This window comes from Aotus nancymaae, unplaced genomic scaffold (genome assembly GCF_030222135.1).
Source record: "Aotus nancymaae isolate 86718 unplaced genomic scaffold, 86718_ANA_hifiasm-v0.15.2.pri h1tg000012l, whole genome shotgun sequence".
Lineage (NCBI taxonomy): Eukaryota > Metazoa > Chordata > Mammalia > Primates > Aotidae > Aotus > Aotus nancymaae.
Genome location: NW_026988423.1, coordinates 47,905,769 through 47,932,324, shown reverse-complemented (window position 1 = coordinate 47,932,324; position 26,556 = coordinate 47,905,769). Strand labels below are relative to the sequence as shown.

The 26,556-nt window shown below is 52.4% G+C and overlaps 2 protein-coding genes across 2 annotated transcripts in view; one reads left to right on the top strand and one right to left on the bottom strand.

The window, feature by feature from the left end:
- MLXIPL (MLX interacting protein like) overlaps nucleotides 1-635 on the bottom strand; it is a 49,667-nt gene extending 49,032 nt beyond the window's left edge. Inside the window, exon 1 of the mRNA XM_064375665.1 lies at nucleotides 616-635. The gene's annotated coding sequence lies outside the window, so the exon portion shown is untranslated. The remainder of the gene's footprint in view (nucleotides 1-615) is intronic.
- Nucleotides 636-21,917: 21,282 nt separating this feature from the next.
- VPS37D (VPS37D subunit of ESCRT-I) lies at nucleotides 21,918-26,188 on the top strand. Its single transcript, XM_021672707.2, has 4 exons — nucleotides 21,918-22,178; nucleotides 23,484-23,655; nucleotides 24,085-24,167; nucleotides 25,089-26,188. The coding sequence occupies exons 1-4, from the start codon at nucleotides 22,041-22,043 to the stop codon at nucleotides 25,449-25,451; spliced, it is 756 nt and encodes a 251-aa protein (XP_021528382.2). The 5' UTR covers nucleotides 21,918-22,040; the 3' UTR covers nucleotides 25,452-26,188.
- The last annotated feature ends 368 nt before the right edge of the window (nucleotides 26,189-26,556 follow it).

Below are 26,556 nucleotides of genomic sequence, written 5' to 3'. Positions count from 1 at the left end.
CAGGCGCCCAAGGTCACACAGCCAGATGCAGAGAAGAACCCAAAGCTCTGAAACCCAGCCCAGGGGTGGGGGCTGGGTGGCTGAAAGCTGGGAAGAAGCCTGGCCTTCTGGGGACAGAGCAGTGGGAGTGCCGGCCACCACGTCTCTAGCCCCATACTCCACCCTGCCATTTGCTTCTTCCTGCCCCAGCCAGGGGCAGCTTTGATACCCCTGATCCCAGGGCCCACCTGGGCAGGGTTTCTCCACTGGCTTGTCACCTGCCCAGGACAGGGAGAGCCAGAGGGAGGAAGGCCCTCCCTCCTCCCTCCCTGGGCCCCCTCTCGGCTCCTGGGAGAACCTCCCAGACCACGAGGGAAACCCAGCCCAGCGCAGCCCACGGGAGACACGGGGCTTCCAGCACCCGCGGGCACCTCACTTTCCAGCAGGATGGACTCTTGGATTCCTGATCCGGAGTCCTCCCTGGGGTACGAGTTTGCCTCCTTCCTCCTGGCAGCTGAGGCTGAGCGAGGAGGCCACCCAACTGAGCCGGAGACGCGCGCCCCTACGGGCCGAGGGGAAACTGAGGTCGGGCCCGGGGAGACGCCAGTTCCCCTCGGGCGAGGCCCCTGCACTCACCTGAAGAGGCGGGGGCTCCACGCGCTCACCAGGAATCCGCTGGACCTGCAGAAGGGCGCGGCGCGGCCAGGCCGGGGGTCCCGCGGGCGGCGGGGCGGGGATGCTCGGGGCCGCCCGGCCGCGCTCTGGGCGCCTTCCCCGCGCGGGCGGCAGAGGGCTCCGTGCGCTGCGCCGCGGGCCGGGCTTTTGGCCGCGGGTGTGGCCGCGGGCGCCCCCGCCCCGCGCCGAGGCGTCCTTTGCCCCTTGATCCGGAGCCGCCTTCTCTGCCTAGCACGTGGGCGGCAGCCGCTCCGCCGCTCGGAGGCCTGTGGGGCGGCCATGGCCCGGGCCCTGCGCCCCGGCGCCTGCCAATCCCCGGCGGCCGCCCGCTCGTGCCCGCTCACCTTTAACCCCTCTCCCCTCCGGGGGCTGGGCGGGGAGGGAGGAGCCGCCGGTGGGGGCCACCCCCGGTGGGCAGAGGAACAGGCTGGGACCGCCCCGCGCCGGCCTCGAACCTCCTCCTAGTCCGGAGTCCCCCCTCAGCTCGCTCTCTCACTTCTCTCTCCTCCCTCTTTCCCTCTTCCCCTCGCTCTCCTCTCCCTCTCTCTCCCTCACTTTCTCCCTTTCTCTCCCCCCTCTTCTCTCTCTTTCTCTCATTGTCCCCCAACTTCCACCCACCCGCCTCTCACTCTGTCTCTGTCCCCCTCTCTCGCTTTCTCTCATTCTCTCTCTGTCCCCCTCTTCATTTGTCCCCCTCCTCTCTCTTTCTCTCTCTCCCTCTCTCACGCCCTTTCCCCTCTCCCTCTGTCTTCTCTCTTTCCCTCTCTCCTCTCTCCCTCTATCCCTCCCTCCCTCCTCTCTCTCTCTCCCACCCTTCTTCTCTCCCTCACTTTCTCTCTACCCCCTCCTATCTCTCCCTCCCTCTCTCCAACTTTATCTCTCCCCACTCCTCTCTCTCTTTCTCTATCATTCTTCCCCCTTTCCCTCTCTCTCTGTCTCTGTCTCCTCTCTCCTCTCACTTTCTCTCTATCCTTCTCTTTATCTCTCCTCCCTCTCTTCTCTCTCATTCTCCCCCTCCTCTTTCTCTCTCTCTCCCTCTCTCTTTCCCCCTCTATCTCCCTCTGTCTTCTCTTTCTCTCTCTACCCTCTCCCCTTTCTCCCTGCTCTTCTCTCTCATTCTCCCCTTTGTCTTTCTTTCTCTCTCCCTCTCTCCCTGTCTCTCTCTCCCTTTCTCCCCTTCCCTCTCTCTCTGTCTCTCCCCCTTCTTTCCCTCTCTTTTTCTCCTTCTCCTTTCTTTCCCTCTCCATCTCTCCCTCTGTCTCTGTCTCACTGTCTCTCTCCTGTCTCTCTCTCATCTGGCTCACTGAGCCCCATTCATTCCCTCCTCCACCAGCTTCATCCCGTGCTCCCTCTGAGTCCCTCGTCAACCCTCCTCCTCTCCCTACCCACAACATCATATCCCCTCCCTAAAGCCCATTCTCCTTCCCTGAGGCCCCTCCTGCCTCCCAGAGCCCACTGACTTCCACTCTCCTGCTCTTAGTGCTGCGTCCTCTCCAACCAAAGCCATGGGTGAGCCAGGCGCAGTGGCTCATGCCTGTAATCCCAGCACTTTGGGAGGCTGAGGTGGTTGGATCGCCTGAGGTCAGGAGTTTGAGACCAGCCTGGCCAACATAGTGAAACCCCATCTCTACTAAAAATACAAAAAATAAGCTGGGTGTGGTGGCAGGTGCCTGTAATCCCAGCTACTTGGGAGGCTGAGGCAGGAGAATTGCTAGAACCTGGGAGGTGGAGGTTGCAGTGAGCTGAGATCACACCACTGCACTCCAGCCTGGGTAACAAGAGTGAAACTCCATCTCAAAAAAAAAAAAAGAAAGAAAGAAAAGTGATGGCTTCTCACTATGTTGCCCAGGTTGGTTTCTATCTCCTGGTCTCAAGCAGTCCTCCCACCTCGACCTCCCAAAGTGCTGAGATCACAGGTGCAAGCCACCTCGCCTGAGCAGGACTCTTATTATTTTTTTTTTAGATGAAGTCTTGCTCTGTCACCATGCTGGAGTGCAGTGGTGCGATCTCAGCTCACTCTAACCTCTGCCTCCCAGGTTCTCCTGCCTCAGCCTCCCAAGTAGCTGGAACTACAGGTGCCCACCACCACGCCGGGCTATTTTTTGTATTTTTATTTATTTATTTATTTATTGATATGGAGTTTTGCTCTTGTTGCCCAGGCTGAAGTGCAATGGCACGATCTCAGCTCACCGCAACCTCCATCTCCCGGGTTCAAGTGATTCTCCTGCCTCAGCCTCCAGAGTAAAACTCTCTCCAGGCATGGTGGTATGTGCTGAGATTACAGGCACACACCACTATGCCCGGCTAATTTTGTATCTTTACTAGAGACAGAGTTTCTCCGTCTTGGTCAGGCTGGTCTCGAACTTCCGACCTCAGGTGATCTGCCCGCCTCGGCCTCCCAAAGTGCTGGGATTACAGGCATGGCCCATCGTGCCTGGCTAATTTTTGTATTTTTAGTAGAGACAGGGTTTCACTATGTTGGCCAGGATGGTCTCTATCCCTTGACCTCAGGTGATCCACCTGCCTCAGCCTCCCAAATTGCTGGGATTATAGGCGTGAGCCACTGCACCTGGTCCGGCCTCTTACATTCACTCCACAGACATCCGTAAGCACCCTCAGGGTAGCAGCCCAGCGAGAGAATGGGATAGGCCAGCAGTGATATCAGATTCAAAGTCCATGATGGAGGCCTCCAAGTCCTCAGAGGCCCTGTGGAATAGGCGCCATCCGGGAGCGGGGCATTCAGGGCCCCAGCTTGCCTGCCGGCTTCAAGGGGCTGTGTGGGGTAGAGGGAAGGACCCCCACCCCGGCCACCGCTTGGCCAGGAGCGGGCAGTGTGGGATGGACAGAAAAAAGGGCTTTCACAGCTGGGCACGGTGGCTCATGCCTGTGGGAGGCTGAGGCAGGTGGATCACAAGGTCAGGAGTTCGAGACCAGCCTGGCCAACACAGTGAAACCCCATCTCTACTAAAAATACAACAAATTATTTGGGCGTGCCTGTAATCCCAGCTACACGGGAGGCTGAGGCAGGAGAACTGCTTGAACCCAGAAGGTGGAGGATGCAGTGAACCGAGATATCGCCACCGCACTCCAGCCTGGGTGACAGAGCAAGACTCCGTCTTGGGGGTGAAAAAGGGCTTTCACAGCAGCACTACCCAGCAATGAGGCAGCTTCCTCGTGGCCCATGGGCTTCCTTCCTTCCTTCTATGGTTTGCGGTGGGCAGCAGAGGCAGAAGGGATCCTGCCAACGATGCCCCCCGAGTCCCTGATGAGGGCAGGAGGTGGAGGGGAGCGGGAAGCCGGGGGGCGTGCCGGAGGATGCGACTGAGCCCAGAAGAGGCCCTGAGTGGATCAGATTCTGCCCACACACCATTTGTTTGTTGGTTGGTTTGTTTGTTTTGAGACAAGGTCTTCTTCTGTCTCCCAGACTGGAGTGCAATGGTGAGATATTAGCTCACTGCAACCTCCACCTCCCAGGTGCAAGCGATTCTCCTGCCTCAGCCTCCCAAGTAGTTGAGACTGCAGGTGCGTGACACCAAGCCTGGCTAATTTTTTTGTACTTTTAGTAAAGATGGGGTTTTGCCATGTTGGCCAGGCTGGTCTTGAACTCCTGGCCTCAAGTGATCTGCCTGCCTTAGCCTCCCAAAGTGCTGAAATTACAGGCGTGAGCCACTGCACCCGGCCCCACACCCCATTTGGAATTCACTCTGCCCGGAGGGTGGGCGGTGGTGGGGGGGTGTGCATCTTGAGAAGGAAGCAGATGAAGATACCTCCTGCTTCTTCCACTCCCCTCACACGTCCTGGTGGGTCAGCTTGGCCTTCTCTGCCCACTTCTTCCTGTCCTGCATGAGTTTCATGTCACGTGATCTCCTACTGGTGGGTTTCAGTCTGCTACCTTGGACAGACACCTTTTCATAGCCAGAGCCAGGACCCAGAGTCAGCGCGTGTGTGTGTGTGTGTGTGTGTGTGTATACTGGAAGCGAGGCTTGAGCCACCATCACATTGACTGGCTCTGCAACTGGGCTCGATACTGATACTCTGGCTCCCAGGGCCTCAGTTTCCCCATACGTGGGGTTGATTGATTTCGCAAATAAAAATCCAGGATGCCCCATTAAATTTGAATTTCAGATACACAATGCTTTTTTTAGTGTAAGTATGTCTCATGCCATATTTGTGGCATACTTCTACTAAGAGACTATTCATAATGCTTATCTAAAACTCGAATTTAACTGGGCATCCTGGATTGACCCTGCCCATATGTAAAACAGGAGAGGCTGGGAGGTGTGAATACGATGGTCTCAGCTGGGCGTGGTGGTTCATGCCTCTGACTCCAGCGCTTTGGGATGCTGAGGCAGGAGGATCACTTGAGGCCAGGAGTTCGAGACCATCCTGGACAACAACATAGTGAGACCCTGTCTCTAAAAAATAAAAATAAGAAAGATGTTCTCTCTCATGAACCCTCTTATCTCCAGCTGCACCCTGTGAAAAACCTCAGCTCTACCTGCAAGTGTTCTAGAGGTGTTTGTCTGCATTCCTTGCAGAGGAAGAGGAGAGCAGGGGGCAGGTGGGAAGTAGGCTGCAGGACTCAGCTGTGGTCACACGGCATCAGAGAGGAGGCAGAAGGAAGAAGTTCCTAGAGGTAGTGTAATCCTGGAGGGCTTTCTGAAGGAGGAAGATTTTCCTGGTTACTTTGATGTTGGGATTAGGGGCCTCTGGTGGAGTGCTCCCTCCCCTTAATGGAGCTGGAGAGGCATGGAGGGTCTCCTCTTTTTTTTTTTTTTTTTTTTTTGAGAGACTTTTACTTCATAGTCTGGGCTGGAGCAAAGTGGCTTTATCATGGCTCACTGCAACCTTGAACTCCTGGCTTCAAGTGGTCCTTCTGCTTTAGTCTCTTGAGTAACTGGGACCACTAGCAGGCACCAACATGCCCAGCTAATTTTTGTGTGTTTTTGTAGAGACAGGGTATCACCATGTTGTCCAGGCTGGCCTTGAACCCCTGTGTTCAAGCAATCCTCCTGGCTGGGTCTCCCAAAGTGCTAGGATTACAGGTGTGAGCCGCTATGCCTGTCTGTGAAGATCGACATAAACTATCTTCCCCTTCATATGAAGAGTCTCTATACCTAGGGCAGGGTCTCTCCTCACCCCAACAAGTTATTATCACTTTTTTTTTTTTTTTTTTGAGATAGAGTTTCGCTTTTGTCGCCCAGGATAGAGTGCAGTGATCTCCGCTTACTGCAACCTCCGCCTCCCGGGTTCAAGCAATTCTCCTGCCTCAGCCTCCTGAGTAGCTGGGCCTACAGGCGCCCACCACCACGCCCAGCTAATTTTTGTATTTTTAGTAGAGACAGGGTTTCACCATGTTGGCCAGGTTGATCTTCAACTCTTGACTCTGGTGATCCACCTGCCTCAGCTTCCCTAAGTTAAATGTGTGAGCCACCGCACCCAGTCCCGGTATCACTTCTAATGTTTATCAAACTCATACTACTTGCCAGGGTCCCGCCCACACCTGCCAAGTCATTTATATGGGTTAATCATTTAATCCCTTCCACAACCAGATGAAGTGAGTGTGTTCTCCCCATTTTACAGATGCAGAGACAGAGGCACAGAGAGGTTGGGTCATTTGTCTGAGGCTCACACTGGCGCTAAGTGGCGGAGCTGGAATTTGAGCCCCGGTGTCCTGGCTCTCTGTTCCTGCTGTGTGATAGATCCTGGGCTGGAGACTGGAACTGGAGAAATGACACAAATGCTGTCCCTGCTCTGAGGACCTCTGGTCTAACAGTCGTGACGGGTTTGTCTCTGAGAATTCCAGTACAGGGCAGGCTGGCATCAGAACGGTGAGAGAGTATGCCAGAGAAGGACTGATTCTGTGTGTGCATGAGGGGAAGTGGAGGCTAGTATGAGAAGAATGAGTCAGTTCTTCAAAAACCTTCAGCTGGCTGGGTGCAGTGGCTCACGCCTGTAATCCCAGCACTTTGGGAGGCCGAGTCGGGCAGATCATGAGGTCAGGAGTTCGAGATCAGCCTGACCAATATGGTGAAACCGTATCTCTCTATTAAAAAAATAAACAAAAAATCCTTCAGCTTTAGGATCAGACATTGGGAGGAATAATAACATTCCCCCCACTTTTTTTTTTTTTTTAGATGGAGTCTTACTCTGTTGCCCAGGCTGGAGTGCAGTGGTGCGATCTTGGCTCACTGCAACCTCCGCCTCCCAGGTTCAAGCGATTCTCCTGCCTTAGCCTCCGGAGTAGCTGGGATTAAAGATGGGCACCACCACCCAGCTAATTTTAGTATTTTTAGTAGAGACAGGGTTTCTCCATGTTAGCCAGGCTGGTTTTGAACTCGGCCCGGCTCGGCCAGAAGGAAGAACATTCCAGGTGAAGCTACATCTTTAGCTAAGGCAGAAAGGTGTGGAAATGCAGCATATGACTGGGGAGTAGGCTGAGCACAGTGGCTCATGCCTGTAATCCCAGCACTTCGGGAGGCTGACATGGGAGTATCACTTGAGCCCAGGAATCAAGACCAGCCTGGGCAACATAGTGGGATTATACCTCTATAAAAAATAAAAATAAATAAAGTAGCCAGGCATGGTGGTGCATGCCAGTAGTCCCAGCTACATGGGAGGCTGAGGCGGGAGGATGGCTTGAGCCTAGGAGGTCAAGGCTGCAGCGAGTTGTGACTTTGCCACTGCACTCCTGCCTTGGTGACAGAGTGAGACCCTGGCTTGAAATGATAATAATAATAATAATTCTGAGTAAAAAAGCCCCCCCAGTAAAGTATGTACTACATGATTCATTTACATATAAGTCCAGAAAATATAGGGTAACCTGTAGTGACACAAAGCAGAATAGAAGTTATCTGGGGCCGAGCGCGGTGGCTCATGAGTGCTGGTGGTAATCCCAGCACTTTGGGAGGTCAAGGCGGGCAGATCACTTGAGGTCAGGGGTTTGAGAGCAGCCTGGGCAGCACAGCAAAATCCTGTCTCTACTAAAAATACAAAAAAAAAGTTATCCGAGCATGGTGGTGCATACCCGCGGTTTCAGCTACACAGGAGGCTGAGGTATGAGGATTGCTTGAACTCTGGAGCCGGACGTTGCCCTGAGCCACTGCACTCCAGCCTGGGTGACAGAGCAAGACTCCGTCTTAAAAAAAATGTTATCTGGGGATGGATTAAGGTATGAGGGGAGAGGCTGGAGGGAGGGATTACAAAGGAATTTAAAGGAATTTGGGGGTAAAATGGGAAGAAATTATTGCCTTAATGTTGGTGATGGTTTCACAGGAATGTAACTATGCCAACACTCACCAAATTCTACACTTTAAATATGTGGCATGCATTGTGCATCAATTATGCTTCAATACAGATGTTTTTTATTTTTTGAGACAGGGTCTTAGTCTGTCACCCAGGCTGGAGTGTGGTGGTGCCATCTCGGCTCACTATAGACTTTCCGGGCTCAAGCGATCTTCCAACTTCAGCCTCCCAAGGAGCTGGGACTACAGGCACAGCATCATGCGTTGCTAATTTTTGGTATTTTTATAGAGCTATGTTGCCCAGGCTGACCTTGAACTCCTTGGCTCAAGCAATCCTCCTGCCTTGGTCTCCCAAAGTGCTGGGTTACATGAGCCACCACTGGCCTACAGGCATTTTTTAAGTGCAAGAGAATGATAAACTCCAAATTCAGGAGTGTGGCTACCTCGGCTTGGGGGCTGGCAAGGGCACAAGCTTGGGCAGGAGCACCTGGGTAGATGTAAATTATTGTGTCAACAGAAATTTACAGTTCCAGTTCAATTTACTTCTGTCCCAGTTCTGAAATTGGGTGGTGGATTCACTGATGCTCATTATAAAGTAATAAACACACAAATAAACAAAATAAAAGCACAAATATTCAGACCCAAGATGAGAATGTATTAAAAAGCACACTCATGAATTGGGATTAATCTGTTTCTGTGTACCTGAGATCCAGATTTTAAAAGAGGGCTTGTGCTGGGACAAGGGGATAGCCACATGCAAAAGTATGAGAGTGGATCCCTACCTCACATCACATACAAAAATTAGCTCAAAATGGATTGTTGTTGATGCTAAATGTAAGAGCTAAAACTATAAATGTCTTAGAAGAAAATGTAAGAGTAAATCTTTGTGGGCCAGGTGTGGTGGCTCACACCTGTAATCCCAGCTCTTTGGGAGGCAGAGGTGCATGGATGACATGAGGTCAGGAGTTCAAGACCAGCCTGGCCAATATGGTGAAATCCCATCTCTACTAAAAATACAAAAAATTAGCCAGGCGTAGTGGCGGGTGCATGTAATCCCAGTTACTTGGGAGGCTGAGGCAGGAGAATTGCTAGAACCTAGAAGGCAGAGGTTGCCGTGAGCCGAGATAGCACCATTGCACTCCAGCCTGGGTGACAGAGCTAGATTCTGTCTCAAAAAAAAAAAAAAAGTCCAGGCACAGTGGCTCATAACTGTAATCCCAGCACTTTGGGAGGCTGAGGTGGGCAGATCACAAGGTCAAGAGATCAAGACCATCCTGGCCAACATGGTGAAACCCCATCTCTACTAAAAATACAAAAATTAGCCAGGCATGGTGGCAGATGCCTGTAGTCCCAGCTACTCGGGAGGCTGAGGTAGGAGAATCACTTGAACCCAGGGGGTGGAGGTTGCAATGAGCCAAGATCGTACCACTGCACTCTAGCATGGCGACAGAGCAAGATTCCATCTCAAAAAAAAAAAAAAAAAGAGTAAATCTTTGTGGGTCAGGTGCAGTGGCTTACACCTACAGGTCTCCCAGAACTTTGGGAGGCTGAGGTGGGTGGATCACCTGAGGTCAGGAGTTCGAGACCAGCCTGGCCCATCTCTACTAAAAATACAAAAATTAGCCAGGCATGGTGGCAGACACCTGTTATCCCAGCTACTTGGGAGACTGAGGCAGGAGAATCAGTTGAACCCAGGAGGTGGAGGTTGCAGGGAGCCGAGATCGCACCACTACACTCCAGCCTGGGTGACAGAGCGAGACTGTGTCTCAAAAAAAGAGTAAATCTTTGCGACTTTGATTTAGGAAATGTTATTTTAGATAGAACACTAAAGTAAAACCAAGAGAAGAAAAAATAGATACAATAGATTTCACCAAATAAAATAAAACTTCTGTGCTTCAAAGAACATCATCAAGAGAATGAAGACAACCTACAGAGGGGGAAAAAGCTGCAAATCATATATCTGATAAAGGACTAGTTTCCTAAAAATATAAAGAACTCTTACAATATAAACGTAGCCCAATCAAAACACGAGCAAATCATACGATCCTCACAGTGCTATTTACAATAACAAAGACATGGAATCAACCCAGGTGCCCATCAATGGTGGATTGGATAAAGAAAACGTGGTACATATGGAATACTACAAAGCCATGAAAAGGCGGAAAAATCGTGTCCTTTGCTGCAGCATGAATGCAGTTGAAAGCCATTATCCTAAGCAAACTAACACAGAAACAGGAAATCAAATACTGCATGTTCTCACGTATAAGTCGGAGCTAAACACTGGGTATATATGAACACAAACCTGGTGTGTCCGTTTTCACGCTGCTGGTAAGACATAGCCAAGACTGAGTAATTTATACAGGAGAAAAGGTTTAATGGACTTACACTTCCAAGTGGCTAGGGAGGCCTCACAACCATGGAGGAAGGCAAGGAGGAGCAAGTCCCATCTTAGGTGGATGGCAGCAGGCAAAGAGAGCTTGTTCAGGGAAACTGCTATTTTTTTTTCTGAGACAGTCTGGCTCTGTCGCCAGGCACCAGGCTGGAGTGCAGTGGCACAATCTCAGCTCACTGCAACCTCTGCCCCCCAGGTTCAAGCAATTCTCCTGCCTCAGCCTCCCAAGTAGCTGGGACTACAGGCACGTGCCACCATGCCCAGCTAATTTTTGCATTTTTTAGTAGAGACAGGGTTTCACCATCCTGGCCAGGATGGTCTCGATCTCTTGACCTCATGATTCACCCACCTCAGCCTCCCAAAGTGCTGGGATTACAGGCATGAGCCACTGGGCCCAGCCTGGAAACTGCTATTTTAAAAACCATCGGATCTCATGAGACTTACTCACTGTCATAAGAACGGCAGGGGAAAGACCTGCCCCTCAGATTCAATTACCTCCCACAGGTCCGTCCCACACAGGTGGGAATTCAAGATGAGATTTGGGTGGGGACACAGGCAAAACATATCAGATGGCAACAACAGACACCGGGGCCCATAAAGAGAAGACAGAGGGAGACAGGAGCAGAAACACTGCCTACTGGGTACTATGCTCAGTACCTGAGTTCAGTCCTACTTCAAACCTCAGCACCATGCAATGTACCTTGTAACAAACCTGCACATGTACCTTCTGATTCTAAAAGAAAGGTTGGGCGCAGTGGCTCATGCCTGTAATCCCAGCACTTTGGGGGGCCAGCCCTTTGGGAGGCTGATGTGGGAGGATCGCTTGAGGCCAGGAGTTTGAGCCTAACCTGGGCAACATAGTAAGACCCCATATCCAAAAAAAAAAAAAAAAATTAGTCAGGCGTGATGGTATGCAGAAGGCTGAGGCGGGAGGATCACTTGAGCCCAGAATATTGAAACTGCAGTGAGCCACAATCACACCACTGCACTCCAGCCTGGGGTACAGAGAGAGAGATCCTGTCTCAAAAATGAAATGAAATGAAATAAAATAAAGAAATTAGAAGCTTCGTGCATCGCTAGTGTAAATGTAAAATGGTACAGCTGCTTTGGAAAGCAGTCTGGCCTTTCCTCAAAAAGCTAAAGATAGAGTTATCATGTATTCACTTTTCAGTATATACCCAAGAGAAATAAAAACATATGTCACACAAAGATTTATATGTGAATGTTCACAGCATTATGTATAATAGCCCCGAAGTGGAAAAAACCCCAGTGTTCACCAACTGATGAGTGGGTAAACAACTTATGCTGCGTTCACATAATGGAATATTATTCAGCCGTAAAAAGCACAACAGACACAAAATACTATTCAGTCTTAAAAAGGAATGAAGGGGCCGGGCGCGGTGGCTCACACCTGTAATCCCAGCACTTTGGGAGGCCGAGGCGGGTGGATCACAAGGTCAAGAGATCGAGACCATCCTGGTCAACATGGTGAAACCCCGTCTCTACTAATACAAAAAAATTAGCTGGGCATGGTGGTGCGTGCCTGTAATCCCAGCTACTCAGGAGGCTGAGGCAGGAGAATTGCCTGAACCCAGGAGGCGGAGGTTGTGGTGAGCCGAGATTGCATCATTGCACTCCAGCCTGGGTAACAAGAGCAAAACTCTGTCTCAAAAAAAAAGGAATGAAGTTGGCTCAGGCCTGTCATCCCAGCACTTTGGGAGGTCAAGGCATGTGGATCACTTGAGGTCAGGAGTTGGAGACCAGCCTGGCCAACATGGTGAAACCCCAGTCTCTACTAAAAATACAAAAATTAGCTGGGTGTGGTGGCACATGCCTGTAATCCCAGCTACTTGGGAGGCTGAGGCTGGAGAATCACTTGAACCTGGGAGGAGGAGATTGCAGTGAGCCGAGATCTCACCACTGCACTCCAGCCTGGGTGACAAAGCAATACTGTGTTTCAAAATAAAATAAATAAATAAATAAAATAAATTAGCCAGGCATGGTAGCATGTCTGTGGTCCCAGCGACTCGGGAAGCTGAGGCAGGAGGATTGCTTGAGCCCGGGAATTTGAGGCTGCAGTGAGCTATGACTGACATTGTACTCCAGCCTGGATGACAGAGCAAGATCCTGTCTCAGAAAAAAAGAACACATGGATACAGGGAGGGAAACATCACACACCGGGCCTGTTGGGGGGTGGGGGGCTAGGGGAAGGATAACAGAGGGTAGGGGGATTGGGGAGGGATAACATCAGGAGAAATACCTAATGTAGGTGATAGGGGGATGGATGCAGCAAACCACCATGGCATGTGTATACTTATGTAACAATCCTGCATGATCTGCACATGTACCCCAGAACTTAAAGTAAAAAAAAAAAAAAGAAGAAGAAGAAGCGAGACTCTGTCTCAAGAAAAAAAAAAAAAGAATAAAGAAAAAAAGAGGCCAGGCACAGTGGCTCACGCCTGTAATTCCAGCACTTTGGGAGGCCAAGGGTGGTGGATCACGAGGTCAGGAGTTTGAGACCAGCCTGACCAACCTGGTGAAACCCCGTCTCTACTAAAAATACAAAAATTAGCCTGGTGTGGTGGTGGGCACCTGTAATCCCAGCTACTCGGGAGGCTGAGGCAGGAGTTCGAGACCAGCAGAGCCAACATGGTGAAACCCCTGTCTCTACTAAAAATACAAAAATTAGCTGGGCATGGTGGCACATGAGAATCGTGGGGAGGCAGATATTGCAGTGAGCTGAGATCACGCCACTGCACTCCAGCCTGGGTGACAGAGCAAGACTCTGTCTTAAGGGAAAAAAAAAAGGAAAGGAATGAGGTTCTGAGGCATGCTATATTTCATGAATGAACCTTGAAAATTATACTGAATGCAATAATCCAGTCAGAAAAGAAAACATACTGCATAAGTCCATTAATATGAGGTATCTGGAGTCATCAAATTCAGAGAGACAGAAGGTAGAATGGTGAGTGGCAGGGGCGGTGGGGAAGAGGAATGAGGAGTGAGTGTTTCATGGGGATGGAGTTTCAGTTTGAGAAGGTGAGGAGAAAGTTCTGGAAGTGGATGATGGTGATGGTTGCACAACAATGTGAATACACTTAATGCTACTGAGCTACACATTTAAGTGGTTAAAATGATAAATTTTATGTTATATATATTTTACCACAATAAAAAAAATCAAAAGGAATTAGGTATTCATAAATGCTGCAATGTGAATAATCTTGAAAGCCTTATGCAGAATAAAAGAAGCCAGTCACAAAAGATCATATATCACATGATTCCATTTATAGGAAATGTCCAGGATAGGCCAGTCTATAGAGAAACAAAGATTTGTGGTCGCCAGGGGCTGGGTGAGCGGGCTTGGGGACAAATACAGAGTCACTGTTGAGATCTTGGCTCACTGCAACCTCCGCCTCCCAGGTTCAAGCCATTCTCCTGTCTCAGCCTCCAGAGTAGCTGGAAATACAAGCACGCACCACCATGCCAGGCTAATTTTTGTATTTTTAGTAGAGATGGGGTTTTACCAAGTTGGCCAGGCTGGTCTCAGACTCCTGACCTCAGGTGATCCGTCCATCTTGGCCTCTCAAAGTGTGAGCTGCCATAGTACGGGATTGCTTTTGAGGGAGCTGAAAATGTTTTACCATGGATTGTGCCAACTGAGTGCCGTGGCTCATGCCTGTAATCCCAGCACTTTAGGAGGCTGAGTGGGGAGGACCGCTTGAGCCTCAGAGTTCAAGACCAGGCTGGCCAACATAGTGAGACCCTGTCTCTAAGAAGAAAAAAATCAAACCATCAATGCCGTTAACGTTTCCAGAGTGTCTCTGCCAACTCCAAAGCCCTTCTTCCAGACAGCTACACTCCTGAATTTCATGTTTACTGTTTCCAAACTTTCACTCTATATGGATCTCCAAGCAATAGAGTTTTGCCCCTTTCCGCCCCTTTCCTTTCCTTTTCTTTTCCTTTCTTTTCTGACAGGGTCTCACTCTGTCACCCAGGCTGGAGTGCAGTGGCAGGATCATAGCTCACTGCAGCCTCGACCTTTTTGGTTTGAATAATCCTCCTGCTTCAGCCTCCCAAAGTGTTGGGATTACAGGCGTGAGCCACTAGACAGGGCAGTTTTGCCTGTTTCTAAACTTGATATAAATGGTAGTATCCTGAAGATATTTTTCTGCTGCTTCTCCTTTTCACTCAATGTTGTTTGAGATTCATTCAAATTCACATGCATGGATGTAGTTTTCTCATTTTTGTTGCTGTATGGTACGAAGTACTGCATTGTATAAAGGCGCGCTGGTGTCTTCGCCATTGTCCTATGGTTAGACATTTGCGTTGTTTCCAGGGTTTTTTTTGTTGTGGTGGTTATTACAAATAATACTGGCAGGGTGTCGTGGCTCACCCCTGTCATCCCAGCATTTTGGGAGGCTGAGGTGGGCAGATCACCTGAGATCAGGAGTTGGAGACCAGCCTGGCTAAGATGGGGAAACCCTATCTCTGCTAAAAATACAAAAATTAGCCAGGCGTGGTGGCACATGCCTGTAATCCCAGCTACTAGGGAAGCTGAGGCATGAGAATTGCTTGAACCTGGGAGGTGAAGGTTGCAGTGAGCCGAGATCATGCCACCACACTCCAGTCTGGGCAACAGAGCGAAACACTGTCTCAAAAACTAAAAAATTAATATAGTAAAATAATACAAATTCCTGTCCCTTTCTCCTAGTCCAGGAGGGGAAAATTTTGTAGAAGTTTGTATTCATTTCCTATTGCCACTGTAACAAATGAACACAAAAGCAGTGGCTTTAGACAGCTTAAGTGTATTACCTTATAGTTCTGGATGTCAGGAACCCAAAATGGTTGTTTGTTTGTTTTGAGACAGAGTCTCACTCTGTCGCCCAGTGGCACAATCTTGGTTCACTGCAACCTCCACCTCCCGGGTTCAAGCCATTCTTGTGCCTCAGCCTTTTAAGTAGCTGGGATTATAGGTGTGTGCCACCACATCCAGCTAATTTTTATATTTTCAGTAGAGATGGGGTCTTACCATGTTGCCCAGGCTGGTCTCCAACTCCTGAGCTCAAGGGGTCCGCCCGACTCAGCCTCCCAAAGTGCTGGGATTACAGGCATGAACCACCTTGCCCTGCCCTAAATGGGCTTTATTGGGCTGAAATCAAGGTGTCCTCCTGGAGTCCCCAGGGGAGATTCCACTCCCTTACCTTTTTCTGCTTCCAGAGGTTGTCTGCATTCCTTCGCTTGTGGCCTCTTCCTTCATCTTCAAAGCCAGCAAGGGAGCGTCTTCCAATTTCTCTGTGACTCTGACCCTCTGCTTCCACTATCACATTTCCTTCTCTTCTGACCCTCCTTCCTCCCTCTTAGAAGAACCCTTGTGATTACACTGGGCCCAACTTGGTGATCTAGGATGCTTGCTGCGTCTCAAGAGTCTTTTTTTTTTTTTTTTTTTTTGAGTCAGGGTCTTGCTCTGTTTGCCCAGGCTGGAGTGCAGTGGCACTATCATAGCTCACTGCAGCGTCTACCTCCTGAAATCAAGTGATCCTTCTGCCTCAGCCTCCTGAGTAGCTGGCACTACAGGTTTGCACCACCATATCTGGCTCATTTAAAAAAATGTTTTTATGTAGAGATGGGGGTTTCGCTGTGTTGTCCTCAGGCTGGCCTTGAAATCCTGCGCTCAGGAGATCCTTCTGCCTCAGCCTCTCAAAGTGTTGGAATTATAGGCATAGACACCAAGCCTGGCTCGTCTCAAGATTCTTTTTTTTTTTTTTTTTTTTTTTTTTTTTAGAGAAGGAGTCTTGCTCTGTTGTCCGGGCTGGAGTACAGTGGTGCAATTTCAGCTCACTGTAAGCTCCCTTGTTCAAGCATTTCTCCTGCTTCAGCCTCTCAACCATCTCAAGATTCTTAACTTGGCAGGGTGCAGTGGTCAGGAGTTCAAGACCAGCCTGGCCAACAGGGTGGAAACCTATCTCTATTAAAAATACAAAAAATTAACCAGATGTGGTGGTGAGCGACTGTAATCCCAGCTACTTGGGAGGCTGAGGCAGAGAAGCGCTTCAATCCAGGACGTGGAGGTTGCAGTGAGCTGAGATTATGCCACTGCACTCTAGCCTGGGTAACAGTGTGAGACTCCACCTCAAAAAAAAAAAAAGATTCTTAATTGCATTTGTAGAGTCCCTTTTGACATGTAAGCTAACATATTTACAGGTTCCAGGGTTAGGGTGGGGACGCCTTTTGGGGTAAGGGGGAATTATTGGATCTACCACAGAACAACTGAGTTGGTGTGATATGAACATCTGAACATCTTTGAGTTACCCAGTTTGTTAAAGTGTTCTCCAAAGTGAACTGATTCTGTCTTCTGATAACAGTGCATGAGAGTTCCTGGTGCTCCCCTTCCTCACCAACACTTGATGTTATTGGGCTTTTTAATTTACACCAACCTGACAGCTATGAAATGTCTGAGCTCTGATTTCTATGTGATCAAGAAAAGAAAGGTGGTCCATGGTATTGAATGTGAAAAATCAGGGCTCTAGCAATAAGAAAGTCGTTGGTAACCTTGAGTAGAGGGATGCACTTGAAATGCTGGGAGGGAATGAAATCAGACTGAGTCACAGAACAAGGGGGAGCAGTGAGAAAATGGACAGAGGAAGTGAAGGGTGTAGAGGGTACTTTCAAAATATTGGGTGGGGAAAGATAAGGAAGTCTAAAGGCAGAAATTACAGGTGAAACACACACACACACACACACACACACACACAAAGATTAATTACTGGTGTAGTGGAACAAGGCATCTTTTTTTTTTTTTTTTTTTTTTTGAGGAGATAGAGTCTCACTCTGTCACCCAGGCTAGAGCAACATGGTGCAATCTTGGCTCACTGCAACCTCTGCTTCCTGAGTTCAAGCAGTTCTCCTGCCTCAGCCTCTTGAGTAACTAGGAATACAGGCGTGCACCACCATGCCTAGCAAATTTTTGTAGTTTTAGTAGAGACCGGGTTTCACCGTGTTGACCAGGCTGGTTTTGAACTCCTGACCTCAGGTGATTATCCCCCCTTGGCCTCCCAAAGTCCTGAAATTATAGGCGTGAGCCACGATGCCCAGCCCAAGGCATCTGAAAGGAGTAAAGGAGATAGGTGAAAGTGAGACCCACAGCAGGGGTACCTGGATTGGCTTTGGAATGAAGAGAGGTTGCCCCTCCTGGAGGCAGGAGGGAAGGAAGGGTTCTGGAAAGAGGCAAAGAACATGCAGCCGACTGGGTGGCTCACACCTGTAATCCCAGCACTTTGGGAGGCTGAGGACAGTGGATCACGAGGTCAGGAGTTGGAGACCAGCCTGACCAACATGGTGATGCCCCGTCTCTACCAAAACTAAAAATATTAGCTGGGTGTGGTGGCGGGCACTTGTAGTCCCAGCTACTTGGGAGGCTGAGGCAGAAGAATCGCTTGAATCCGGGAGACGGAGGTTGCAGTGATAACACCACTGCACTCCAGCTCGGGGGACAGAACAAGACTCCTTCTCAAAAAACAAAACAACAACAAAAACAAAAACATGCAAAGGTCAGGTCCAGTGGCTCTCACCTGCAATCCTGTAATCCCAGCACTTCGGGAGGCCATGGTGCAAGGATCACTTGAGTCTGGGAGTTCAAGACCAGCCTGGACAATATAGCAAGACCATATTCCTACAAAAAAAGTACAACATTAGCTGGCACAGTGGCACATGTCTGTAGTCACAGCTACTGGGGAGGCTGAGGTGGAAGGATCCTTTGAGCCCAGGAGTTCGAGGCTACAGTGAGCTATGAACAAGCCACTGCATTCTTGCCGGGACAACACAGTGAGACTCTGTCTCAAAACAAAAAGAAAAAAACAGGCTCACGCCTGTAATCCCAACACTCTAGGAGGCCGAGGCGGGCGGATCACAAGGTCAAGAGATGGAGACCATCCTGGGCAGCATGGTGAAACCTCATCTCTACTAAAATACAAAAATTAGCTGGGCGTGGTGGCTCAGCCCTGTAGCCCCAGCTACTCAGAAGGCTGAGGCAGGACAATTTTTTGAACCTGGGAGGGGGAGCTTGCAGTGAGCTGAGATCGCGCCACTGCACTCCAGCCTGGCGACAGAGTAAGACTCTCTGTCTCAAAAAAAAAAAGCAAAGATGTGGAGACAGAAACTGGCAGAAAGTTCTCTATATGATGCGCAGGACAGTTATCTGCTGAGGGGCAGAAGTGGGCTTGGGTGTCTGGGGAGTTTGGGGGAGGTTTGCAGGGGCATTGTTGTGGGGTATTGGGGCGGAACAAAGGGAGGTCAGTGAGAAAGAGGGGGCAAGCTGAGGCAGGAGCCTCCCGTTAGAGCTGACCGCTGCCTTTTAGGTTGAAGAAGACTGGTAAAAGAGTGGGAGGGGCCAAGGGAGAGCTGATAGACAGAGTATCTAGGAGACCCCTGAACACTTAGTGAACACAATGAGTCCTGAGGAGGCAGAGCAAACCGGGGAGCTCAGAAAGGCTTACCAGAGGAGGTGACACTTAAGCTGGGTTTCAAAGGTTGAATAGGAGTTCTGAAGTTGATGCAGAAAGTAACGGAACCAAAGGGAAGTCCACAAGGCAAGGCATAAGAGATAAAAGAAATGGTGAAGGGGACCGGGCTTGGTGGCTCACACCTGTAATCACAACACTTTGGGAGGCTGAGGTCGGTGGATCACTTGAGGTCAGGTGTTCGAGACTAACCTGGTCAACATGGTGAAACCCTCTCTGTACTAAAAAATAAAAAAAAATTATCCAGGCATGGTGGTGCATGCCTGTAATCCCAGCTACTCAGGAGGCTGAGGCAGGAGAGTTATTTGAACCGGGGTGGCAGAGATTACAGTAAATTGAGATTGCGTGACTGATTCCAGCCTGGGTGACAGAGCGGAAACTCTGACTAAAAAGAACAAAGAAACAGTGAAGGGACTGTGTGAGTCCAGAGAAGAAGGGACTAACATCCTATCCTGGGAAGGTGGAGAGGGCTTCCTGGAGGTGGTGCTATTCCAGATGAGTCTTGAAGGGGAAAGCCAATATTGGTTATCATAAATATGTGGAAGTGTGGCCGGGTGCAATGGGCCCTGAGGAAGCAGAGCAAACCGGGGAGCTCAGAAAGGCTTACCAGAGGAGGTGACATTTGAGCTGGGTTTCAAAGGTTGAATAGGAGTTCTGAAGTTGAAGGAGAAAAGAATGGAACCAAAGAGAAGTCCACAAGGGAAGGCATAAGGGCTTAAAGAAATGAAGGGGGCCGGGCGTGGTGGATCACACCTGTAATCTTAACACTTTGAGAGGCCGACGTGGGTGGATCACTTGAGGTCAGGAGTTCCAGACCAACCTGGCCAACATGGTGAAACCCAATCTCTACTAAAAATACAAAAATTGGCCAGGCGTGGTGGCGCATGCCTGTAATCTCAGCTACTCAGGAGGCCCAGGCAATAGAATCGCTTGAACCTGGGAGGCAGAGGTTGTGGTGAGCCGAGATCTCGCCATTGCACTCCAGCCTGGGAAACAAGAGCGAGACACCGGTTCAAAACAAAAACGTAGAAGTGTTACCTTCATAGTCTGTCAACAAGCCTGTCCCGCCTTCTCTCCCAGACATTGGCACCATGCCCACCCACCGTGCTATGGCTGGATGGGGAGAGTCCTTGCACAGCTCTTCCTGCCCCTGTGCCTTGGCTTATGGATTTCTGTTTGCTTCCATTATTTTCTCCTTCGACTTCAGAACTATTCAACCTTCGAAACCCAGCTCAAATGCCACCTCCACTGGTAAGCCTTCCTGATTGCCCTCTGTACTTCTGTGGCAGTGTATTAAGGTGGAACAAGCCCAGTTGTCATTTTTGTTTTTGTTTTTGAGATGGGGTCTCACTCTGTTTCCCAGGCTGGAGTGCAGTGGCAAAATCATAGGTCACTACAGCCTCAACCTTCTGGGTCCAAGTGATCCTCCCACCTCAGCCTCCTGAGAAGCTGGGGCTACAGGCATGAGCCACCATGGCCAGCTAATTTATTTTTTAGTTTTTGGCAGAGACGGGGGTCTCACCCTGTTGCCCATGCTGGGTCACTCATTGTCTGACTTCTAATTTCTGAGTGTCTAGTTCCTGAGATGAGGACAATGGCTAAGCCTACTTGTAAGGACAAGGTACAGGACAAATCAAGCATCACATGGAAGCACAAAGCCATCATGGGGTGACACCTGCCATTTGTCTTATACTAGAGTTAGTCCATGAACTCCCTGAGGGCAGGGACAGCGTCCCCACAGGGCTGCTCGAGCCAGCAGTCGCGTGCAGAGCGGTATCACATGCTCTGTGGACACTCGCAGATGAGAAGAAATGGGACTGTATTACTTACCTGTAATGTGACTTTAGGGAGGTGACATTATCTCTGTGATGTATTTTTTTCTTTTTTTTGAGATGAAGTACAGAGTCTAGCTCTGTCGCTCAGGCTGGAGTGCAGCCGTGCCATCTCGGCTCACTGCAACCACCGCTTCCCAGGTTCAAGTGATTCTCCTGCCTCAGCCTCCCGAATAGCTGGGATTACAGGTGCCTGCCACCATGCCCGGCTAATTTTTGTTTGCCAGGCTGGTCTCAGACTCCTGATCTCAAGTGATCCACCTGACTCGAACTCCCAAAGTGCTGGGATTACAGGCATGAGCGTCCACGCCCTGCCTCTGTGATGTTTCTGCACCTGTAAAATAACAACGCATAGTGGGTATTGACCTACTACATATATTCACTATACCATCACTAACCATATCACTATCCCTCAGCATTTTAATTTTATTTTTATAGAGATGGGATCTTGCTGTGTTGCCCAGGCTGGTCTCAAAACTGAGTTTGAGCGATCTCCCACCTCTACCTCCCGAGCAGCTTGGACTACAGACACATGCCACCATATGCTGATACTTTTGTTTGTATTTTCGGTAGACGCTGGGTTTCATGTTGGCTAGGCTGGTCTCGATCTCCTGATCTCGTGACTCACCTGCCTTGGCCTCCCAAAGTGCTGGGGTTACAGACGTGAGCCACTGCACCTGTCCTGTCCAGATAGATACTTTTTTAAAACATTTTAATACTTCTTTAAATTTTTCTTTTCACTCTTTTGACAAATTTTTAATTTTTTTTATATGCATGGGGTCTTACTATGTTGTCCCGGCTGGTCTAAAACTCCTGGCCTCAAGCGATCCTCCATTCTCAGCCTCCCAAATCGCTGGGATTCCAGGCGTGAGCCACCGCTCCCGGCCAGCAGGCAGCGCTCGCCATCTCCAATCCCATTTTACAGAAGAGAAAAATGAGGCATGGGGAGGGCGGCAAGGCAAGAGCTCCTGGCGTCTGGCCAAAGTCAGAGAATTGTTGCTGCCATCCGTGGGGAAAATATGCACGGGCCCTGCAAATTGTAACCGCCCGGTGTGGGAGAGTCCGTGCCTGGGGGCGTGGTGAGCCAGGGCCCCATGCTGGGGCGCGGAGCAGGGCGGCTCAGATTCCAGGAGGGGCGGGGAGACCGGGCTGCAGGGCGATCCTGGGGTGCGTGAGGCGCGGCCAGGGCGGGGAGGGGTGCGGCCCGCCCCCTCCCAGCCCCACCCCCAGCCCCGGCGCGGCGGCTCCTTTAAGAGCGGGCGGGGCGCCCCCTGGCGGCGGAGCGGCGCGTGCGGCCGGAGCCGGAGCGGATCCCGGAGCCGGAGCGGAGCGGAGCGGAGCCGGGGCGGAGCGGGCCGAGCCGGCCGAGCCAGCAGCCGAGCTGGGGGCGCGGGCGGGCGGCATGTACCGGGCCCGGGCGGCGCGGGCGGGGCCGGAGCCCGGCAGCCCGGGGCGCTTTGGGATCCTCAGCACCGGGCAGCTCCGGGACCTGCTTCAGGATGAGCCCAAGCTGGACCGGATCGTGCGGCTCAGCAGGAAGGTAGCGCGGGGGGCGCGGGCGGGGGGCGCGGGGGACAGGCAGCGGCCTGCGGGACCTGCCGCCCGAGTGAAGGGCCGCGCGGGCCGGGCCGCGGGGCCGCCCGTGGGCGCGGAGCCTGGCACGTACGAGTGGGCCCCGCGGAGCCACCCCCGGGGGAGGGGGCGCTTGGAGCTGGCCTGGGGCGGGTGAGGCGCTGGGGACCGGGGGGAGGCGCCCGTGCACCCCCGGGATGGCCGCGAGGCGTGTCCTACAGCGGATGCTCCGGGGAGCTGTGTTCCGGGGGGCTGTGTTGTGGGGGGCCCTGGCTCGCACACCCACGTTCTGTAAGGGCCAGAAAGAGGAGGCGCCTTCCACGGGGAGAACTAGGGGCCTGTTTGACACCTGGAGGGGCCGTTATGGGGGTCCACGCATTCTGAGGGCGCAAGAGGGGGCTTTGTGCCTGGCGTTGGGGAGGGGTGCTGGAAGCTGCCGTGTGTATTGCATAGGCCACCGTAAGAGAAAGTTGTATATTTCACGGGAGATAGGCCCGGGCTGGGTGTCTGTGGGGGGCAGGAAGGGAAAGTGTGTGTTGGAAGCAGGCAGGCGAGGAGGGGCTTATGCATCCCACAGGGGACAGATGGAGGGGAGTGCGTTCTCCAGGGGCAGGGAGGGGAGGCTGGGCCCTGCTAGAGACAAGGAAGAAGCCTTCTCCAGGGCCAGGGAGGAAAAGGGGGTGTGTATTCCTTGGGGTGTGAGGATTCCACTGGAGGGCAGAGGAGGGGGTGGGAAGGGAGAGAGGGTGACCCGTGGGGGTGCTGTGAGGGGACGGGGTGCGGACATCCCTCTGGAGAGGACGAGCAGGGGGTGGGAGTGTTTTCAGTGCAAACACCTGAGGAGGAAACAGACAAAGGCCTGGAGTGAGAAGGAAGCTGTCCATGCGTGGAAAATGGGGCAGAGGAGGGAGGGGCACTCCTCCGGGACCTGAGCAGACATATTAATTGAAAAATTAAAAATTAACTAACATTTGTAGAAGCCTTTATAGTTTTCCTCACTTAAGTCTCGCAACAACCCGGTAAGTGGATGTTTTTAACTCGATTTATAAAAGAGGAAACTGAGGCCAGAGAGGGAGCTCAGGGTCCCCCTGAGTTACTCTGGGTGTCTGGTCCCTGCCTGTCGCCGTCCCTTCACCTGTTGGGTTCGCCACTGTGGAGGCTGGGGCCTGAAAGGTGCCTCTGGCCAGGCCGGAAGGCACGGTCGCCCAGCGTGGCAGTGGGGTGGATGGGGCAGAGCCCCTGAGTGAGCCTCTTAGCTCCTCTCTGCCCGCAGTTCCAGGGCCTGCAGCTGGAGCGTGAGGCCTGCCTGGCCTCCAACTACGCGCTGGCCAAGGAGAACCTGGCCCTGCGGCCCCGCCTGGAGATGGGCCGGGCTGCCCTGGCCATCAAATACCAGGAGCTTCGCGAGGTGGCCGAGAATTGCGCTGACAAGCTGCAGCGACTGGGTGAGGGCATGTCTGGGAGAGCCGCCTGGGGCTGGCGGGGGCAGTGGGCCCTCCGGCGGGTTGGCCTTGGAAAGTGCCAGGCTCCGATGAATGGGACCTGGGTGGACCTGCTCCTGGCCTCCTGGGCAGTAGAGTTGAGGAAGTGAGAGGGAGTGAGGAGGGTTGGGTGGGAGAAAGGGGACCCAATACCCAGGGGTCCCTTTGAGTTGTTCTGGGGACAAAGCCTCCACTGTCTCTTTTGCAATAGGACAAGGGGCAGAAACTTGGTAGGGGTGGGATCCACAAAGCGGTCATATGGGCACCATACAGATGAGGAAACTAAGGTTCTAGGCCAGGGGGAAGGGGAATGTAGAATCACATGGGGTCGGTGGGAGCGTGCAAACCCGGGGCCCTGGCCTGTCTGTCACCCTGTCCCTCTGTGGTCCTCAGAGGAGAGCATGCATCGCTGGAGTCCCCACTGTGCACTGGGCTGGCTGCAGGCTGAGCTAGAAGAGGCGGAGCAGGAGGCAGAGGTGAGGGGAGGGGTGGCTGGGCCTGGGGGCCAGGAGGGAGACTCATCCTACACCACTCCCAGGCTCATTTCTTACACCGAAGGCTAGGGAGCCCCTCCTCCAGGAAGCCCACCCTGAATGCCTGGCCCATAGGAGAGGCTAGCATTGCTGTCCGCCAGTACTGGACAGCCAGCGGGGCTCACTTTCCTACCTGTGACTTTTTTCGGGGTCCCCTGTGACTGTGCCAGGGCAGCGTGGATCTGGGGCTGTAGAGGAGCGGGGACAGACTTTGTGCTGGGTCGGGAGGGCAGCGCTCAGTGAGCTGAAGGTGGTGGGCCCCAGAAGGCCACGTGAACTCCGTACCTCATGTGTCCCTGCCTCTGCTCCTGCCTCATCTCTGACCTAGCAGGTCTGGTGATGGCATCCTTATTTTAGAAGTTAGGACCGGGCACGGTGGCTCACGCCTGTAATCCCTGCACTTTGGGAGACCGAGGCAGGCAGATCACCTGAGGTCAGGAGTTCAAGACCAGCCTGACCAACAGGGCGAAACCCCATCTTTACTAAAAATTAAAAAAAAAAAAAAAATAGCTGGGGTGGTGGTGCATGCCTGTTATCTCAGTTACTTGGGAGGCTGAGGCAGGAGAATTGCTTAAACTTGGGAGGCGGAGGTTGCAGTGAGCTGAGATCGTGCCACTGCACTCCAGCCTGGGTGACAGTGAGACTCTTGTCTCAAAAAAAAAAAAAAAAAAAAAAGGAGGATATTTGTCCGCAGTTCACTCAGCAAGTAGTCAGAGGCAGGCCCAGGCTGGAATGCAGGTGCCCTGTCCCCCAGCTGAGGGGTGATCCCTATGGGGAGGACCTCGGGGTGGGGGGTGGGAGTGAGGACCAGCTTCCAGTCTGTGGTCGTGACCCTCCCAAGCCCTCCCTTCCCTCCTGGCCCAGGAGCAGATGGAGCAGCTGCTGCTGGGGGAGCAAAGCCTGGAGGCCTTCCTGCCTGCCTTCCAGCGTGGCCGTGCCCTGGCCCACCTGAGGCGGACGCAGGCGGAGAAGCTGCAGGAGCTGCTGCGGCGTCGGGAGCGCTCTGCCCAGTCGGCCCCCGCCTCGGCTGCCGATCCCCCCAAATCCTTCCCGGCTGCAGCTGTCCTGCCCACTGGGGCTGCCCGGGGGCCACCAGCAGTGCCCCGGAGCCTGCCCCCCTTGGACTCCCGCCCAGTGCCCCCACTGAAGGGCTCCCCCGGGTGCCCCCTCGGCCCGGCCCCTCTGCTGAGCCCTCGGCCCTCGCAGCCAGAGCCCCCCCACCGGTAGGATCCAGGGTGTGGCCCCCCAGTGGGGGGTCCTAGACAAACTTGATGCGTGGCTCCTCCTCCTCCCCCACTGCCTGGGTGGGGGGAGGGGCAGGCCCCTCCCCCTGGCCTCAGGCAGGCCCTGGCCCTGGAGGCTGAGCTGGGGAGGAGGGTCGCCTGGACCAGGCCTGAGAGGGGGCTGGGTGGGGGTGGGCAGGGGGCTATGCCTCTGGCGCTGAAGACACCCTGCCTTTTTTGTTTCCCTGGCCCGGGGCCTCCAGGGTGGTGGACCAGCCCCATAAAAGAACTTGACTCACCTATGGGGGCCTGAGAAGATGCCTGCGCCCCCCAGGGGCCCTGCCAAGGGGACCTTCGCACCCCGCCACTCCACTGGGCTCGCACAACGCCAAGCCAAGGCCGCCAGGAGTGTTTTACATCATGTCCTGAGCCTACCTTTCCTCCAAATTCTGGGGCCCACGGCCTAGGTGCCAGGTGGTCAGGCCTTGGCTGTGGGACCAGGGACACGGTGGCCCTGGGGCTACTATGTGCCCTGCACATGCTCCAGACCCTGGGGCCAAGGTAGACCAGGGGCTTCTGACCTGCGCAGGTGAGAGTGGGCCATCCCCAGGAAAGACCATTCTGTATTTTTCTGTCCCTGTCTCCTTAGAATGGAAGCTTTTTGAGGGCAGGTCCTTGTCTTTGTACGTTCTGTCCCCAGCCCCGCCTCTTAGGGGCCGTCAATAAATGTGATGATGAGGATGACATGCTGCTGGACTGCTCTCTGCTGTTGCAGCCTCCACGGCTCAGCTCCTGCGCTTCCACTTCCTACTTTTGAGATGCTCTCCCCTTCTTTCTGCCCATGCAAAGCCCAGCTGTCCGGGTCCGACACCGCTGCCGCCTCTTCTGTGAAGCCTTCTCTGATTACCAACCCATGAGAGCCTTTCCTAAATCTTAACTTCCCAGCACTTCTGGTCAGAAGCGCACACTGCTCCATCTTGGTTTTCCAATTGCCTCACCTGTACGCACCTTCTTTTCCTGGGTCGATCGTAAGCCCAATCGGGATGGTACCTGGTCCTTCTCTGGCCTGCCAAATGACGGTCTCCATGGAGTGATGGAGGGTGTCCTGC